Genomic DNA, 21,027 nt, shown 5'->3' on the forward strand with positions numbered 1-21,027 from the left:
AGTAGAAGCACCACATAGTTCTGAACCTGATGTTCTAATTCAATTTCAACCAGAAGCACCAATTGAAGTTCAACCAGAAGCACCAATTGAAGTTCAACCAGAAGCACCAATTCAAGCTCAACCGGAGACACCAATTGAGGCTGAACCACAGGCACCATTGCAGGTTGAACATGAAGCAACAATTGAGGCTGAACCACAATCACCAACTATCAACAATGATTCACAATCTTCTATGCTAAAATATTATGGCATAGATGCTGACACCTTGGCTGCAATACTGAAGGATGATGATATATTGGATGTTTAACCTTTGAGTGTTGACACATCACCTTTGAAGAAAACTGTCAGGACTTTCTATGGTAAAACTCCAAAGATTTGCCAAAACAAACCTTTCAAAGTCCCGGGATCATGTTCAATAAGGCAAACTTGCAGTAAACCTTAGAGTCTTAAATTTTCCTCAAAAGTTGTTGCCTAACTGTTTTTACAATTTTCTTAACTCTTATTGTTTTGCACATGTCAAGACTTTAAATCAAAAGATCAAGCTCAAATTGTTGCTATGGGTGTTGCAAGAAGACAAAGTGGCAGGCTTAGGACCCTCAAAACAAAGGAAGTTGGTAGCCCTAGGAAAAAGCCTGATGATCATTTGGTCATTAATGAAGAGGAAACCATAGAAAACTTGACTGGTAGTGGAAGGCTTTCAAAAATTGGGAAGACATTTGCAATGGAATGACTCAATGATGACTGTTTTTATTGTGTGTTTTGGTACCAATATGGTTTGTGTTATAAACAAATATGTATTGTCCTATAAATGTGGCCTGTACCACTTTATATTTTGATGTATTAACCAACTGAATCTAATGTGTTAATGAATGTCATTTTTATATAGAACTTTTAGGCCAAATTCTTAAAAGTTTCTATCAAAATTATGCAGGTATTTTGTGTCAACTTTATAGGTCACATTGTGTGCAAATTATAGGCCAAATAATGCCAAATTTATAGGTCATACCAACTTCAAAAAAATTTGTTAAAATCATACAGATTAATATGCCATACATTACGTCTACTTTATTGGTCACATTGTGTCCAAATTATAGGCCAAATGATGTCCAAATTTTAGGTCATACCATGTTAATGTTCATACAAACTGAAACTCACAACATCAAATAAATCTTCTTATCTCAATTTAACCATAACACGAATCAATTTTAACAAAATAACATTGCATTTCATGAGTCACACTTACATAATTGTACAATTCTAAATCTAACTAACAACATTACAACCAATACAACCAGACCAGAAAGACCAAATAAGAATTCAACAGTTACATTTCAATAGAATATACATGTTGACCATTATAAAAAAAATAAGACACAACAACTTCAACTTTCCAGACAGTGCATCTGTCTTTATCTTCATCTACAATTTCTTGTTCTTCTTTAGTGAATTTTCATACAAATCCCTCATAGTTTCAACAGCTTGCATCTCCCTTACCTTGCTCTCATTTTTACTCCATTCTTCATCTACCCTTTCTTAAACATCGGTTCCTTGTGCAATATCATCATCCCGTATAAATAAGTTACAAGTTTTCTCATCTTGTCAAAAGGGACATCTCCAAAAGAGGTGGCCTTTATTACACCCGTTCTTACAGTGGTACGAAATCATTCGAGCATCACATACACACCTTCTCCCTGGACGGTTACTCACACTCGTAGCTTAATAAGATGTTAACTTGCTTCTCCTTGATGAAGATGACATTGTATCTTGTCGTGAAATATGTGCAGAACAATAACTCGAAGTTGCGGTTTGAAGAAGATGAATAAAACAGCTTGAAGATTATGGCTGATGTTTGAAGAAGAGGTCGAAGAAGAAAGAAGAGGTCCAATCGGTGGAAAGGGATTGAAGAAGCATGCAATTAGGGCTCAAAAAGTGAAGGACAACTTGATTTATTTAACACAAATCCTACTTGTTAAATAAAAAAACATTGCTGGTATGACATGTAAGCCATCGTTAGTGGAATCTAACGGGAGAGACAAAAATAGAGATGGAAAATATTACTAGGACCATTGTTTGAAGAAAGATCTTGTAGGGACTAAAATTGAAAGTTGTCATATTTATAGGGATCCCATACATATTTAACCCTTTATTTTAAAAAACCAATTTTTTAAAATAGTTGTAAATAGTTAATTTTATCTCTTCTTTCAACATATACTTAAATTTTGAATTTTTTAATAAATGACACTTAAATTTGACAAATTATAGTTCTACTCATCATATTCTCATCCCTAATTTTACGTAATTAAGAGCAATATTAATACTCTACGAAATCAATTAAAAGAAATGGTTATTTTTATTTAATTGTGTAAAATTTTGTTAATTTTAAATATATTTTTTATTATTAAAAAATTCAAATTTCCATTTTAAATAAAAATGTTTTGGTTATTATGTCATTATTTTTATAAAAGAAGTTTTTTTTATCTCCATTCTCAATTGATATGTTTCTAATTTATAAGCTTTTATTGTATATCATTATATGAATATTTTTGCTTTTGTTTTTCGAGAATTATAGATTGTTGTACTAAGTTTTTAGAGATATATGGAAGTGCATACAGCATTAGTACAAATTATTCTTGAACTAACTTTGCCTTTTAACTACTCTTCACCTACTCTAGTTAACCTCCCTTCACATTTAGTAATAAATTTTCAACTAGTCCTCACCTACTCTAGTTAACTTCACCTTCGGTACTAAATTTTCAACTACTACTCACCTACTCTTGTTAACTTCCCTTCAACTCTATAAATACAAACTTTTCATCAAACTCTCTTCACACTATAAAATCTCTAATCAACCACTCTTTACCTATCAACTCTTCTCAACCTCTCTTCACATACAAATAATCTCTCTCCATTCTTTCTCTCAATCCATAAACTTCTCATTTCAAACTTTAAACTAATTGGCAAGAGTATGTTGAAAGAAGTTTGATGGCCAGCCCATGAATTGTAAACATGTCTTTAGGCATATTCTATGTATAATCATGCATAGCAAGATTATAGAGATACATCTTACATTCATTTAGATGTCGGATATTGTTATGCCAATAATCTATTTACATTTTTCTTATATAAATATCTCTTTATTTACATTTTTCTTATATAAATATCTATTTAGTTATTAACGATAGTTTAATATTGACATTATATGTGCAACTATTTAAATGAATTCACGATGTATATGCCAATAATTTTTCTAAGATAGGTTTACTGTCCACGGGTTTGGCCATCCAACTTTAAATTAATTGACTAAAAATGTTAAAAGAAGTTTGATGGCCATAATCCGTGGATGCTGAACATATCTTTGGGCAAAATGTATGGCAACCATGCATAGCAAGATTATACATATACATCTTACATTCATATAAAATTGCAGCATATTGTCATGCCAATAATCTCCCACACAGTAATTATTAATTCCTTTGACATAATAACATTTGTTTTACAAACTTGTGTCTGTCGCTAATTCTATATTTTTGTGTTAGTATGTACTATATTTTATACTCTCTTTAGAATGCATATTTAATTTGGTTTCTAACAATAAAAATTGTGATTTAAGTTGATCTTTCACTTAAAAAAAAGAGTATATTAAATTATGTCTATTAATCTTTTACAAAAATTAATTGAGACCTTTTTCCACTATGTTTGACCTGTCATGTTTTTTATGTTTCTATTTGTAAAATTATTGCTCATTTTAATCTTTAAAAATATTTTGTTGGGAGATCTTAGTTTTTCAATCATATTTATAAAAAAATCTCATAAAAAGCCTCTATTTTAGTTCATGATAATATTTTTTTTATTCAGCCCTTATAAAAAAATATATTTTTAATCAATTTTTGTATGTATTTTATAGATTACTTTTTTGATACACCTTTTATATTACTTTTGTATGTATTTTAGAATATTGATAAAATCATGTAGAATTTTAATGTTCAATTTATTATCTTGAATGTTCAATCTATCTTTTATGAAATTGGATCGTCTACAATTTTTTACTAATTCTCAGGTGCAATTATATATGTACCGTTAGATTAATTTAATGGACAACAAAAAAAACATCATTTAAAGAAGAGAGAGAATTATATACTAGTTTTAATTTCCTTTTATTTTTCTTTATTAATCTAATTTAAGAGAAAAAAATGAATTCATTTAATAAGAACAATGTTTCATATGTTTCTTTTTATTTTCTTTAATTTTATTTTATTTCTTGCCATTAATCAACTCAAATTCATTGTGTTTAAGTAAAGTGGTTAAATCAAAATTGTTTAAAATTAATTTATAAAATTTAAAATCATTTTCACGGTGGATAAATCAAAATTATTTTTATGGTATATAAACATTAAAAGTTTCATAAAAAAATAAAATAAATTTTTAATACAATACAAAAATTATGGTCTCTCATAATCTCGTTTTAATGTTATGTGATTGAAAACCAATTATTATATTTAATTCTTTAATTACAAAATTCGCTGTAAGTGTATTTTTATAATACATTATAGTAAACATATTATAACTATTCTAGTTTTTAATTTGAAAATATATAATGATAAATTAACTAATTAGCAATGATTTATGATAAATATAAAATTTTAATATCTTATTATAAATAAGTTGTTAAGTCTCTTAATAATTTTTAGTTGCCAAATTTAAGAGTAAATATGTCTTTTACTTTGATCTATTTAATTATAATTTATTTTAATTAATTAATAAAATTATAATAATTAAAAATAATTTAATAATCCTACTAACCACGTGAGAAAGAAGTAGGAAACTATAAAACCACCCATTACTCACATATTTGCTAATTTTTCTCTCCAATTTCTATCTCCTATTTTTTTAATTTAATTATTTGTTATGATTCTATTTTTCTACTTCTCTCATCTTACTCTCCTATACTCGTTACTTTATGAAATAGTTCTATATAGAATTAAACTATTCTTTAAATATATAGTTTAACTTTTCTATTTTATCGATTTATTATATTTATTATTTAATTCTATTTTTCCACTTCTTTCATCTTATCATCATACTATACAATCAATTTTTTCTTCTAAAACTTTCAAAGTTAAAATTGATATTTTCAACTCCTACTATTATTAATTTATTTTATTAGTTTTTAAATATGACACACATTTCTAATTAATTAATAAAAATATTATAACTTACCAACTACCTCCACCACTAATATTAAATAACTCCCACAAGAATTTATATTAATAAATCTAAATAAGAATAATAAACAATAATAATTACTTAATTAAATTTTTAAAAATTAAATATGACATATTTTAATTTAATTTTAAAAAATTAAATATGACACATATTTCAAATTAATAAATTAATAAAATAACTTCTCCACTCTTATGATTTTAGCGACCAATTTTCACTCTCTCAAACCAATCTCTACTATTCTCTCTAACCAATCTCTACTATTCTCTCTAACCAATCTTCACTCTATATATAAATTCAACTATCTCCATTTATTTTAACCATTTTATTTCTACATAAACTATAATTTATCATTTTTATTATACTTTTCGATACATTCTACTATACTTTTCTTTTTGTTTTACGGTTACTTCCTATTAAGTTATAATAATTCAAAAGATTATAATATTAAAACTAACATTATGCAACACAGAGTTTTAACCTCATTATTCTTACTATTTTGATTTGTTTTGTATTTTTTTTGTTATATTCTACTTTTTTTTTTATATGTTTTTACAAGTTTTTTTTATATCGGAATGAATCCATTGGTTTAATTGAAAGTCGGACAATTTTTTAATTTGATCTCAATTATGCTTTAGTTTTTCTTAATTGATTTGATTTCAATTATGCCTTAGTTTTTCTTAATTCATATTATTAAAATATTTTTTTTTACCATTTATAATGATTAATTTGAAAACAATGACCGCAAATTAAATATCTAACAATAAAATTAAAAAATTGTAAATATTGATATTGAGACTTGTTTAGTATTTTATTGTTTTCATAGCTATTTACACATGACTTGTTTTTTTTTATTACATTAATGATATTTCACTTCAAATTATTCTAAAATGGCTAAAAAAGTAGTCATATATATAACATAAATAATTGTATCTAAACGGACACTACCACAATTTACAAAACAAAATAAATGAGGAACTTCTCTACCCGTCACAAAAAATTGGGTAACATACCTTCAACCAATCACAAAGTTCTATTTAATTTTAATACAATTAATTAATTATAAAATAGTATAATTTTTTGTTGTATCCAAGAAATTTTACCCAATTTTTTAAGTTGGGTAGATAAAAATTTACCATAAATGAAATATTGAATAAGAAGAATTAATGTATAAATAGGTTAAAATATTTACCATAATAACTTTTTAATACATAGTGACACTTATTCTCTACGGGATATGAGTTAATCAATTTTGTGTTTAAGTTGATTTTTATGATATTTTTACTTCGCTTAAGAAACGGACTAAAATGAAAAATAAATAAAAACACCTCATCTCTTTAGTTTCCATTTTTCCTCTATCAGTCATTTAGTTGTATTTGGTGTTATTATCTTTGTTTGTAACTTAGCATTGCACATAATTCTTATTTTTCTTATTAATTACAAAGAATCACACACACAAACTTCATTTGTTATATCTTTTTTAGAGTACGTATTTTATTTTCTCACCTCTCATCTCCTTTTTTACATCAGCTAGATTTATTTTTTAATTATATTATTAGTTCTACTAAAAATAAAAGTTTTTTTATACAGCGACAATTATCAAAAAATTCAATTATGTAAATAATTTTTCATATTTCATATGTAAACAATTAAATTATATCATTACTTTTAGTTTTCGCATTATTATATTTTTCTTATTTTTTAAAATTATAAAAAAAAAATTGGTTTGAAAGTAGACACACTAGAAATATGATGGGTGGTAAATGATAATGATGGTAGAAGAGCGGGTACATATTTCTTATCCTTATTTGTTATGTGTATAATTCTTATTTTTTTACCGGCCTCCTTATCATTATTAGTAATAGTTTAATAAGATTTATTCGTGCGACATACGGGTAGACGTCTAGTATAAGTTATATGCTTCAACGATTTCAGTATTACTCATTTGTAAATAAAAGAGCTTTAAAAGATTAAAATTTGAAATCAGAGTAGTTGATTTTTTTTTTCTTTTTCATTTTTATGTTGACAATATGAAAAAAAGACATTAATTAGTTTTCTTTAGCCACAAATACGCTTTTTATGTATAATATTAAAATTATTCTTATTTTTATTTATTAAATAGAAAAAAGTTAAAGTTAGCTAATTAAATTAGTGATAGATAATTTTCTCATATATAAATTATACTCGTTGATCCTTATTTTTAGCGAGTTATTTTCAAAAAATAATGTTTATACAATGAAGTATAGTAAAATAACTTAAATTGAAAAGAATTAATTATAATGATTGATGGTTTATAAAAGATCATAGTTGTTTTTATTGTATTAAAAATAGATTTTAATTTTTACCTATCGTGAAAATGATTTTGATTTTTATAAATTAATTTTGAAATAATCTTCATTCAACCACTTATTTATCGTGAAAATAGTTTTGAATTTTATAAATTAATTTTCAAACAATCTTCAATTAATCACTTTAATTAGCCACAATCAATTTGAGTTGATTACTAGAAATACAAGAAAATTAAAGAAAAAAAACAGACATATGAAGCACCGTCCTTATTACATGAATTCATTCTTGACTCTTAAATATTAGATTGATAAAAGAAAATAAAAAAAATTAAAACTAATATATATTTCTTTCTTCTTTAAATAATGTTTTTTTTGTTGTTGTCAATTATTAGATTAATCTAACGGTACATAATCGCACATGACAGAAAAAATTAGAGATGATCGAATTCCATCTTCCATAATTTTCGAATATTTTAATGTTACAATTGAGGAATACAATGTGGTTATTATTGTTTTTTAAATAATTATGTATAAATATTTAAAAAATAATATTTAAATAATTATATGGATCTATCTTTCATGCTCTGGAATTTGTGTAGGAATGCTGATAGATAGTCTTTGGATAAGATGGGTTCATACTTACTATATGAAAGATGAACATATGATGAGTGTCCCTATTAAAACTTCTTGTTATTGGATTTTGAAATAAATTCTGAAAACTAGGCTTGAGGTTCGTGGGCTGAGTCAGTGGCAACACGTGGTTGGCAATGGTGTGTTCAAGACTAAGCAGTTTTATAACAGTCTCATAGTCGTTGAGGATAAACTGGAAGTTTCTTAGAGGAAATTGATGTGTGAGAATCAAGCTTCTCCAAAACCATTGTTTATCCTTTGGATGACTTGTAATAAGAGGCATGTTACCAAAGATAGATTGAGTAAGTTTAGTATGATCAGTGAAGAAAATTGTGAATTCTGCCTAGCAAAAAAGAACTTGCTTCATCTGTTTTTTGAGTGTTGTGCTATGAAGAATATTTGGATTGCTGTGTTGAATTGGCTAAATATTCCTCATACTCCTTATGTTTGGGATCAAGAACGGGGATGGATGTTGTCTACATGCAAAAAGAAAGGCTGGCGCTCAATAGTCCTTAAACAGCTTTTACTGAAACAATATACATGTGTTGGTTGTATAGAAATGCTACTGTATATAAGGATAAAGATAAGTATAGAAATGACAATAGTGGTATAGATAAGGAAATTATAGATATAATAGTTCATAGATGTTGGAGGAAATCAAAGTTGCGTGACCATGTTGCTCCATACTTGACATAAGTTCACTGTCAGTTTGGTTTCGTGGTTCATAGCTGGTTCTTCGGGGTCGCTTTGGGCTAGATTGTTTTTTAAATATATATTATATCTTATTTTCCAAAAATAAAATAATTATGTATATAAATTATTTATTTTGATGATTTCTCAATGCATCCATTGAATCTCTTAGCCACCTAACGCAATTTCAATTATGCCCTTTGCTTCTGTAGATGCACATTCGGAAGCAATTTTTTTTTAAAAAAATTGGTTTTTTCCGTGGCTGCATCTACGTAAGCGTTAAAACATAGTAAAACTTGGTATTTTCAAACCCTTTTCCATAATAGATGTAGCTACGAAAGATTTCATGAACTTAATTAATTTGAGATTTTCCCAATTAATTTGGAAATTTTCCAATTTATTGGGATTCCCAAGTTTAACTATGTTTTAATGCTTCCGCACGCGTCTACTTTAAAAACCAAATTTTTTATAAGAAAAATACTTTCGGAGATACATCTACAGAAGTAGAGGAACAATTTTGTGAATTCAGATGTGCATGTGCGTGAAATCCAAGAAGTGTAGTTAGAAATTCTCTTTCTTTTTACTGAATATTCCTATAAACTAAAAAGATATTAAATTTCATGACAAAATGTATAATCAACTTGATGGCATGTCATGGTTAAAAAAAAAAGAAAAAAATCATTATTTAAAAACACAAAGCTCACTTTTAAAATAATTGTTCACTTATAGATATTCTAATTTATTTTTGTTGGGATCAACTTCATTTTGATTTTACAGTAGGGAATTAATTTGAATCTCTACATTTTCTTTTCTTTATCATAGGTTATGTTTGGTAAAACATGTTTTCGAGCTTATAACTTATGTCTTATGTCTTATAAGCTCATATGATAATTTAGACCCGTTTGGTAACGGTATATTCATCACGGACTTATATCTTATTTTACTAACTCTAGCTTATTTTCCAGACGCTATTTCAAATAGCATTTTAGCTTATGTCTTATAGTTTATTATTTTTCTTCCTTTTTTATCTTTATTATTCTAATTAAAATCTATTTTTAACCCTTATAATTTATTTTTATTTAAAATAAAATAATTATATATTAAATATAATTAGCTTATAATTTAATTGAACCGCTAATTTTACCAAACACTTCAATTAGCTCATAAGCTATCAGTTTCAACCATCTACTATAAGCTATAAGCCATCAACCATCAGTCATAAGCTATAAGCTATCAGCTAGCTTATTAGCCAACCGCTATTTTTACCAAACAGACCCTATAATATCATTTTTAATAATATAAAGAGCATTTATTTTATTTTATATGCTTCTTAAAGATAAAAATGTTAGGTAAATGTACACATTTTGTTTTTTTTTTTTAATATTTTATTGGCTTATAGTGTTCTTATAATTTAACTTAAGTAACTTGTAACTTATACTTAGGCTTTGTTTGGTAAATATATCGATTGATTGATAAGCTAGCTGATAGTCTATAACTTATGACTGATGGCCGATGGTTGATGGTTTATAGCTTATAGCGGATGATTGAGACTAATAGCTTATAAACTAATTGAAGTGTTTAGTAAAATTAGCAGTTCAATTAACTTATAAATATAAAATGACATAAAAGATATTTAATATATAATTATTTTATTTTAAATTAAAATAAATTATAAGGATTAAAAATAAATTTTAATTAAAATAATAAAGATAAAATAGGAGGAAAAAATAATAAACTATAAGACATAAGCTAAAATTTTATTTGAAATTGCGTCAGAAAAATAAGCTATAAACTCGTGATGAAAAAATCGTTACTAAACGGATCTAAATTACCAAACAAAACCTTAATCTTTTTCTATCTCAATTTACAATAGTTATCTTAATTGAAAAAATTAAATATCAATTAAATCTATTTCTATACTATTTTACATTCATAAATATTTCATAAATTATCAAATATAAGTTGATTTAATATGAATTTGCTTCTAATATTTTCCTTCCCAATCTTTTTGATAAAAAAAAACGCGTATTTTTCGATCAAAAAAGGATTAAAACGCGTATTTAATTGTGAAAATTGTAATGCTTAATTTTTATTTCACTTGCTACGACCTTTCTTCTTTTTCAGGTGATTGATTATATCATTTGTTAGTATATTGTTCTTTCTCCTTTTTGTTTGTCTTGATTTATCCCCACAGAAAATTAGAACCCTTTTCTTTTGATCCTAAAAAGTTTTAATTTTTCATCGAAAATCATACAATTGTAATACTGTTTAAATTCTTCCATTTTAGGTTACTTTGAGGTTATTTAGCTTCACTATTTTGAAATTGTTTCTATCACTGTCACAATATTTAGATCAATTTTGTTTCTAATTCTGTGTAATGTGTATTAGGGGAGTGAGTATTTTCTATGAATTTAGGTTTGTATAAAGGGATTTTCTCTGTAATTTTAGGGATTTTCTCTGTAATTTTAGGTATGTTAAGTTGCTTAAATCTTAGGGCCACTTTGTAAAAAAAAAACCACTTTAGGAGTACTTAATGCAAATCCTAACTCAACTGGCAGAAGCCGAAATTGTTAGGTTGGACGCTATCACCAGGGCTCGAACTCTGATACTCACGGTTGTGTGTGTGAGTTTATTGTGATTATTACCACTTCGTCCATAAACCCAAAAAAAGATAGTGTTCTTATAGCACTATAGTGTAGCAGAATTCTTACAAACTGCTATTTGTTCATAATACATGATTTAATATGGTGTATTGTCGATTAGTGGCACTATAGCACCATTGTATAGGACAATTTGAACAAACCGTTATATTTTACGATCTGGCATTGGTGATGCCGATTTTCTCTTTTTTATGTCACTGTTTTTCCACTGATGGAACTGGAAAGAAAAACAGCTCTTCATTAAGAGATTTTGAGGAGAAGGGTCGCAACAATTTCGTGGCAGTGAGTTCTGATAAGCCAAATGGTAATGATGAAATGGTGTCTGTGGATTCTAAGGTTTTGAGCAGAGGTAACGAATCAGTTTCTGTAAATGTGGTTTCTGAGTTACCAAGTGGTCAATCATTGTTGATTGATTCTGAGCTGCAAAACGACGGATGCAACAGTAGTGACTGTGAGATCTTCAAGTATTCTGAACTTGAAAAAGCTACCAATAAATTTGATGCTAGTAGAATACTTGGGAGTGGAGGCTATGGCACGGTTTACTCTGGTAAGAACATGACATTGATTTCAATTTCAAAGTTTGTAGTTAGATTCTGTTTTATACTGATATAATTTACTGTCTTAATATATACAATTTTATGTATAAACTATTCTGGCATGTTGATCCATATCATAGAAATTCTTATTCGACAAAGCTTTACGTTGTGTGTTGACTGGCTAACACAACCCTCTCATTTTATCTGGATTTGGGATCGGCTATGCATAGCAAAACTAACTTAAAGATTTTACAAATTAAAATGGTTCAAGTAGGATTCGAACCTATAGACCGTAGGAACATACACCGAACTGTCTTACCAACTCAGGCACTGAGCTCATTCAAACGGAACACCTATCCGCCGGGGAATGTTAGAATTTTATAATGAGTTTGGACAAAAAAGGACATGCAATGTTAGTGTAAACTAGTTTTAAACTGATGTCCAATGAGAATCCAGTGTTTTTCGGTTCTTTTTATTTGTGGTTGCAAAATGGGTTTACATGACAATATCACGAGTTCTCATCAGATGTCAGTGTAAAACTATTTTGTAAAACTATTTTATATTGCAGTACATCCCCATTAAACTTATTAGATTTTATCTTGAATATGTAATTAGAATAGGATGATGGATTTGTATACGTACTCAATTTTGTTTTTATCATAGGAACACTTAAAGACGGGCGACTTGTAGCAGTAAAGCGCTTACACGAAGAGAAGTTCAAGATCTTAAAGTTACATGATAAGAAGCTTGAGGAGGAGACACTAAGAAAGTTCATCTATGAAGTTTCTATGTTAACTCGCATGAGGCATGAAAATCTTGTCCAACTCTATGGCTGCACTTCTCCTCAAACCCGCGAACTACTTCTCGTGCAAGAATATGTTCCTAATGGAACCCTGGCTCGTCGTCTTCATAAAGACACCTTCCCGTGGTCTACTCGATTAAATGTTGCATTACAAACCGCAAGTGCGTTGGCTTATCTTCATGCTTCCAATATTATCCACCGTGACGTGAAAACCAGTAATATTCTACTTGACGGAAGTTTGAATGCTAAAGTTGCGGATTTTGGATTGTCACGAATTGTCCCGTACGGGGCTACTCATATTACAACCGATCCCGCTGGAACTAGAGGTTATATTGATCCAGAGTATTACGAACATTGTCTTCTTTCGGATAAAAGCGATGTGTACAGCTTCGGTGTGATATTGGCCGAGTTGATATCGTCTTTGCCTGCATTTAACGAGGATGAAAAACAACCTTTTCTTTCGGATTTCGCTATGGATCACATCCTTAGAGGACAACTCGGGAAGCTTGTCGATCCAAATCTTGGATTTCAATCGGACAATTGGGTAAGTGAAACGGTAAGTGCAGTGGCAGAATTGGCTTTTGGATGTTTACAGCTTCAAAGAGATATGAGACCTTCCATGAGTGAGGTGTGGAATACTCTTGAAAGCATTAAAAGTGGAAACTCTCAAAAAGCACTTAAATTGGGTTCAAAAAATTGTTATAATGCTACCAAAGTTCACATTGTATCACGTTTGCCTGATGATTATTTTGACAATAAATAACATCAAAATTGAATATCATATGATAATGGAAACTTATTTCAACATTTATATACTACATATACCCTTTATTTGTATATGCTTTCAATTATTCTATGGTTCTTTAATAATAATTCATATTGGTATAATGTTACTTTGAAACTTATATTTCATTTATTAAGACATAAATTCTTTTAAAATTTAATAATGAATTAAAACCTTAATACACCATCTTTCTCATGTAGACCTTTCATAAAAATTTATGAATGTATAGTTAAGATTGTAAACACATTTTTTTTATAAATAACAAACATATCAATTTTTTTAACATAATTTGTTTAAATTTTTATGACATACACTTTTACTAACTAATAAATTAACTTGTTACTTAAAAATTTATACAAGATTAGAATATCTAATTTAACTTGCCACATGATATATTTGACTTAAAATATAAAGAAAAGAGCGGTATGGGCCTTAGGCTAGTCACTCTTATTCTTGTAGATCAAAGGTCCTTGGACCCAACTCATCACTGGTATCATATATCCATATCTGCAACTTTTAAAAACCTAAAAATTATTTTGTAATTAAAAATTATTACAAAATTAATTTTACTTTTTTATCATGTCATTTTATCTCCATAAAATTATTTTAGGTATAAAAAAATTTTAAAATTGAAAATATATTTTAGAGAATTTGAACTAAATTTTTGGATAGAAACTGTAAATTAGAAAACCTAAAAATCAAAAATCAAAAATTTAATCATGATTAGATCTGACTAAATTTATTGAATACTATTATGATTAGGGTTGATTTGAAAACCAAAATCTTATCCATTATCTATTTAAAACTTTTTTTATTACTAGCTATAAAAATAGAGGATTTTTCAATGCACTCAATGAATCTCTTAGCTACCTGCTGCAATTTCAATTAAGTCATCTATTTCCGTAGATTTACATCTCGAAGTAACTTTTATTTTAAAAATTTTGGTTTTTTTTCCTTAGATGCATCTACGGTAGCGTTAAAACATAGTAAAACTTGAGAAAACTTGAGATTTTCCCAATTAATAATTGGGAAAATCACAAGTTCTTAAAATCTTCCGTAGCTACACCTACGAGAATGTTTGAAAAAGTGTTTCGTAAATGTACCTACGAAATATTCTGTTATATTTTAAATCAATTACATTTCACTCCAAAACTCAATTTTTATAACAAAAATGAAAGATCAAATTATAGTAAATCAAAGTAGAGCAATCGATGTTTTTCAATTACTTTAATTTAATATAATTGGATGTTCCATTTATGTTAAAAACAATTGGAATTTAGGAGTGAAATGTAATTGATTTAAAAATATAACAGAATATTCTGTAAATACATCGACAGAATACTCTATTTTCAAACCCTTTCGTAGATGTAGCTACCGAATATTTCATGAATTTAATTAATTTGAGATTTTTTCAATTAATTGAAAAATTAATTTGGGATTTTCCTAGTTAATTTGCGAAATCCCAAGTTTAACTATGTTTTAACTTTTCGTAGAAGCATCTACAAAAAACCCAAATTTTTTTAAAAAAATTACTTTCGAAGGTACATCTCAGAGGCAGAGAGACAATTCTGCCAATTCACATGTGCTGAGAGATTCAAAGGATATAGTTAAAACATTCTTTAAAAATATTCTCATAGAGATGATAAATTAATTTTGTCTCATAGAAAAGTAATAACAATAATATTTACTATAAAAAATTAATGTTACTAATTAATAATTTTATAATTCTTACATTTTAATCAGTAAAATCTAAAATTTAGAGAGGGATAAATTATTTTTAATTGATATTCCATTCATTTTTTTATAAGTAAATTTTACTTTTTATGTTTATTGAATAAATTATCTATTTAGAATATATATACTAAATACATCAATTATTTAATAAATTTAAAAAATAAAAATTGCTTGTAAAAGAGAATGAAGTGAATATGCACTGTCAATGTAAAAAAAAATTATATCATCAATACATCATAACCATTCAATTATATTATTTAAAAAAATCTACAATATAAGAAAATAAACTGTTCTGGAAAAACCATTTTTGCCCTTCTTTTCTCACAGCTTGCCACGTGGATGCTCTTAAAAAGTTCCATTTCAATTGCTACTGCCTTTTATTTTTTTACCAATTATTATATTATTAAATAATTCTATCACTTTTGTTATCTTTCTCTCTCTTTCACATAAACCACTTTATTTTTTCTCTCTTTTTCTCTCACTTTCTTTTGACGATCTCTCTTTCTCTGAGTTCTCATATTTTTCTCAAATCCCTAACCCTAAATCTTCTCATTTCTTCTCCTTCTACACGTTTGTTGATTATATGGTGATGTTGATTCTGAACCGTTAATGGTTGTTGTTGAGGGTTACGGTCGTGGAAATGGATGATGATGTTGGTGACACTGAAAGTCACAGCAAATCGGTGAGATCTTTCTTTGTTTTTAGTATTTTGAGCTCTATGATCTCTCTTCTTCTCTCAATATTTTCTAAAGGGTTTGTGTAAAAAATGAGGAAGATGATGATGAAATAGGGTTTCATGAACGTTAGTGTTGTATCAGGTTTATTGAATATGAACTGCGTTCTTTTTCTTTCTTCTCATTGTTTTTGGAAATTTTGTATAGATGAGGATGATGATGATGGAATTTTAGGGTTTTGGTTCTGTATTCTGCGGTTGGGTTTTACAGACGGTGAACAGTAGAACTGCTACTTCTTTCAGCAGCAACTGTCTCTGACCGTCCTCATTATCTATTTTTCCGTTGGCTAAATTTTCTGTTCAATTTTCATTGATTGAGTAATGATTTTGATTGGTTGAGTTTTCTGTGTAGTTTCAAACAATCCCCTGCTGACAACCGTTTCTCCAACTCCGACCGATTCGTACTCCTCATCTTGCGACCTTCCTAAAGTCTTTTGATTGGTTTGGTGTTGATGATGCTAACGGGTTTGTGCGATATGTTGAGACTGGTGAACACCTTCCCTAAAGAGATGTCTCTGTTGCTAGGCATATCAATACCGTGTCAACGGTGGATAGTGGTAAATCATAGCTTACATTTTTTGTACCGATATCTTTAAAAATCATAGCTTATTATCCAGTATGTGAAATTTTATAGAACATTTCAGTTAAATTCATTAGTAGTATTCAATATCGAATTATATCCATCATTTAGGTTTACAATATAATTTAGTTTGTTCTTTCAGATTAATCTCGGGATATACATAAAGGATAATATAACAGAATTCTCGGTTTTGGGGGATAGAGCTATCGGAGGATCCAACTTGAAAGATTGACAAATTGAGCTGATGCTCCACAGGTATATTTTATTTGTGGCTACTCTCATGCAACCTCTCCAAAAGGGTGCTGCCAAAGCTCCACAGGTATATTTTTGTTTACATTGCAGCTGCTTCTAACGTGGTTCCCTTTTTCGACGCTGCAGCAAATGCTTTTCATCCGTCCGACTACTTTGCTGCTTTACTTGACGGCAACAAAATCTTCACACTCCTAAAACTGAATGGTAACTCCGTTTTTTCTACTATTCAATAGATGGGTATTTCTTTTCATTTACATCTTGGAAATCATGTCATTATCAATTTTTAATTCCATGATACCAACATTGTGATTAATATGAAAAAAATGATAATAAGTATGGTTTGTGTTTCTTGTGTGATACAGGTAGTGTAGAAACATACTTTGATAATTAGTTTTGTGTTTAATAGATTGCTGACTTGAATTTTTTGTATACGTTTTTTATATTCTTATTCTTGCAGTATTGCTGAGTGCTTTGCGTTTCTCGTATGTACGAAGTGGTCGAATCCTGTCATTCATAGAAGTGAAAATTTATGTGGCTTGACTTGATGTTGTTTTGAATTGCAAATTTTAATTGGTATTTATGGTAAGATGCTGTAGATTTTGGTGGGTTTGAAACTGTTAGTTGTGAGGTTTTATAATTTGTTATGAAACTCTTATAGGTGGTTAGTGAAACAGTTAGGATGGTTATAAATGTGTTAGCAGCAGCTTGGATTCATTTTATAATACGTGATTGGATTGATCATATAGAAGACACTCACCAACAATAAGAGGTTTAATCAATTTACTTACTCTTGAAGTTTCCTGCAACAAATAAAACAAGAAAGAGGACACTCAGCAACATAAAGAGGTCTAATCAATCAACTTTGTACTGAGAATTCAGAATTTTAATTGATAGTTTTGAACAATTACAAATATATATGACCCGATTTGTCTCTGTCAAGGGATTGTTCAAAATTGTTTACAGTAAAATCATGCTATGATGCACTTGCTGATTGTTAATTTTTTGCAATTCCTCTTGATACAGGGCTGCCGAAGACGTAAACGCGTGTGTGGAAATTTTGAAGGTTCCTGCTATAGTTCATATTTTTTGTTTGGAGATGCATCAACCATGGCTAATATATGATATCCAAAATTAGGGCTCTTTGAGTAATACACCAATTCAAATGTAAGGTAATGCACACTAATGTTCCAAGCCTATTCTTATCCATGATTTATGGAGTTATAATACTGCAACTAATCAAAATCTTCGGTTGAGATCTTTGACCACTTTACTTATTTGAAAGGGGAGTTATGATACTGAAATGAATCAATGGTTGGAGTTATGTTCTCTAACAGTGATGCGCGTCCCGTACGAGAACCCGTGCGAATGCACGGGTTAGTTACTAGTTAAAATAAAAATCAAATCTTTCAAATTAATCAGCGGTTCGATGTATTTAAATTAAATTTTATTCATTGTAAATTTTTTTTAATGTGTGAATATTTATAAATTTTTTATAATTTATCGTGTATTCCAGGCAACGTATATCCTTAAAGTCGTGGTCCCTAGATAGAAGAAAATAGGGTGGCATATTTGTCAAGAAGACAAATTATATTTCACAATCAACTCAAATTTTATAATTAATGGCCCTCTTAATTTTATTAGGATAATCTTCTTAATGTACTGATAAAAAGTTTCAACTAGATTTGGCTTATATTGTCTTCATTTTCTTCCTCGTTTTTTAGCATAGTTAGGTTCATACTCACAGAAGTTGACACTATATATGGTGAGTTGTCTCAAACAATTAGTATAATTGACTTTTGTTTTTAAGGGCCAGCCAATATATATTTATATATACATATTACACAATAATTGTAGGTTAAGCAATTTATATTAGAGGTATGTGATCCGATTAATTCAGTTTAGTTGAGCAGCCAACTAATGATATACTATTATTTATTAATTTTTAATGAATAAAATTTTGTTCATTAAATTAAAAAATTAAAAAATATGGATTATATAGTTTGAACACTTAAATTTTAACACCGTAAATTAATCTCTATCTTCCTCTTACTTTTTGATCTCATTCACTTTTATGTAGGCGTGATGATATAACTCGCACTCATGAAAATTCATTTGAATTTATTCTGAGTTTGACGGAAAAAATCTGTTTGACTAAGTTTGAATTTTTTTCGATTACAAAATATAAGGACGGGTCGTGTAGTATGGAAACTGATATCCATCCTGAACCACCCCCAAACCTGTCATATTTATTTTATTATGTATATTAATATTTAGCTTTAATAATTTAGAATATGTTTTTGTCAAGTAGCATAGCGGCTGAAATTCATCTTATAAAAATGAATAAGTGAGATGTCGTGGGTTCGAATCCGTGCTTCTGTGTCTGATGTTCTTGCATATTTATCAATTGAAGTGAATTAATGAGACAATTTAGAATATTAAATATATATGGGCAATGCTTTGATATTCTAATTAGTATTTTATTATTTTATTATTTTAAATGAATGTATGAATTGTTTTTAAAAAATTTTATTTTATTATTCGTAGTATAATTTGATGTTGAGAAAACAAATATTTTTATTAAAAAAAATCATTTCCATTACATAGATAATGGTGGGATGACGATGTTGGAGTTGGTTGCAAATATACAAGTTAAAAAAGTCTCACATCATTTAGTTTTGTAATGGAAGGAGTTCAAAACTATATATAGGATACAAGCTCTTTGAAGTCTCATATCGCTTAGTTTTATAAAGGAAGATGGAGTTAAATGTGAAACTGACAAAGAATGAGGATGAAGGGCATGTTGATGGAATCGTGTTCAGGCAGATAGTTGGCAGCTTAAGATTTATCTACCATACCAGACCTGAGATAAATTTCAGTGTTGGTCTAGTCAGCAGGTTTATGAGTGATCCTCGACACTCACATCTGAGTGCAGCCAAGAGCATTATGAGGTACCTGAGGGGAACATTAAGTCGTGGCATTATGTTTCCCTACCACACTAAAGGAGACACTGGGTCTACGTCTTGTACCCTATTCTGACTCTGACTGGTGTGGTGACGTGGTCGACAGAAGAAGCACCATGGGACAAGTATTTATGTTGTTAGGTTCCCCCTTATCTTGGAGTTCCAAGAAGAAAACTGTAGTGAATCTATCCACCTGTGAAGCTGAATATATTGCAGCCTATTCAATTGCTTGTCAGGTCCTATGGTTATCAGAATTACTCAAAGAATTGAAGCTGTTTAATGAAGAAGCAGCAGACTATTGGTAGATAAAAAGTAAGCAATTGATTTGGCAAAGAACCCTATGTCACATGACAGAAGTAAACACATTTGCACCAAATTCCACTTTCTTAGAGACCAAGTAAGCAATGGAAGAATCAAGCTTCATCACTGCATAAGTGAATTACATCTAGCAGACATATTGACAAAGTCATTGAAGAGTGAAAGATTCAAAGAACTAAGGGAGCTTATGAATGTAGTGTCTTTGTAACAGTTTCGAATCAAGGGAAAATGTTATAAGTTATTCAAAATAATATGTAGTATAATATGTGTAACTAGTTGTCCACTAGTGTGTTGCCAAGTATCATGTATTGTGAACTCACGTTATAAGTTAGAACTCTCATCTGTAACAAATTCAGATTGCTAATATGAAATAAAATTCCACCTTCATAGTGTGTATGTTCTATCAATTCAAATTAACATAGTTTCGTTGGATTTCTGATGCAAAATAATATTGTAAAAATCTTCCTTTTGATTTTTATACAAAATTTAGAAGCAAGGATAAAGTTTATGGTTTATATATAATGGTTTAAAGAAGTTAGGGCATATAAAGTTGATGATGATGATGACGAATACCATAACAGGGTTACATGATTACGATGCTTTGGGATCCCTTATTATGTGTGGAATCTGGAATACTTTGAAGTGCTTTCAGCTTAGGTGATAGTCTATATATGTTGTGACGATAACACTTCAAACCAAAGTTCTTTAGATGTAGCTCGATTAATGGTAAGAACAAATTCTATCTCATTCATACAAGGTCCATATCATTTTGCTAGATATACACTTTAGTCTCAAAACTAGTAAACTACCCGTGCTGCCGCACGGGTACATTTATTTGAT

General features: G+C 28.7%; 1 protein-coding gene across 1 annotated transcript; it reads left to right on the plus strand.

The window, feature by feature from the left end:
* The first annotated feature begins 10,923 nt into the window (after positions 1-10,923).
* Positions 10,924-13,633, plus strand: LOC131598745 (LEAF RUST 10 DISEASE-RESISTANCE LOCUS RECEPTOR-LIKE PROTEIN KINASE-like 1.2). The gene is made up of 2 exons (XM_058871319.1): positions 10,924-12,035; positions 12,688-13,633. Exons 1-2 carry the CDS (start codon positions 11,660-11,662, stop codon positions 13,587-13,589), a joined length of 1,278 nt encoding a protein of 425 aa, XP_058727302.1. The 5' UTR covers positions 10,924-11,659; the 3' UTR covers positions 13,590-13,633.
* The last annotated feature ends 7,394 nt before the right edge of the window (positions 13,634-21,027 follow it).

This window comes from Vicia villosa, linkage group LG4 (genome assembly GCF_029867415.1).
Source record: "Vicia villosa cultivar HV-30 ecotype Madison, WI linkage group LG4, Vvil1.0, whole genome shotgun sequence".
Taxonomy (NCBI): Eukaryota; Viridiplantae; Streptophyta; class Magnoliopsida; order Fabales; family Fabaceae; genus Vicia; species Vicia villosa.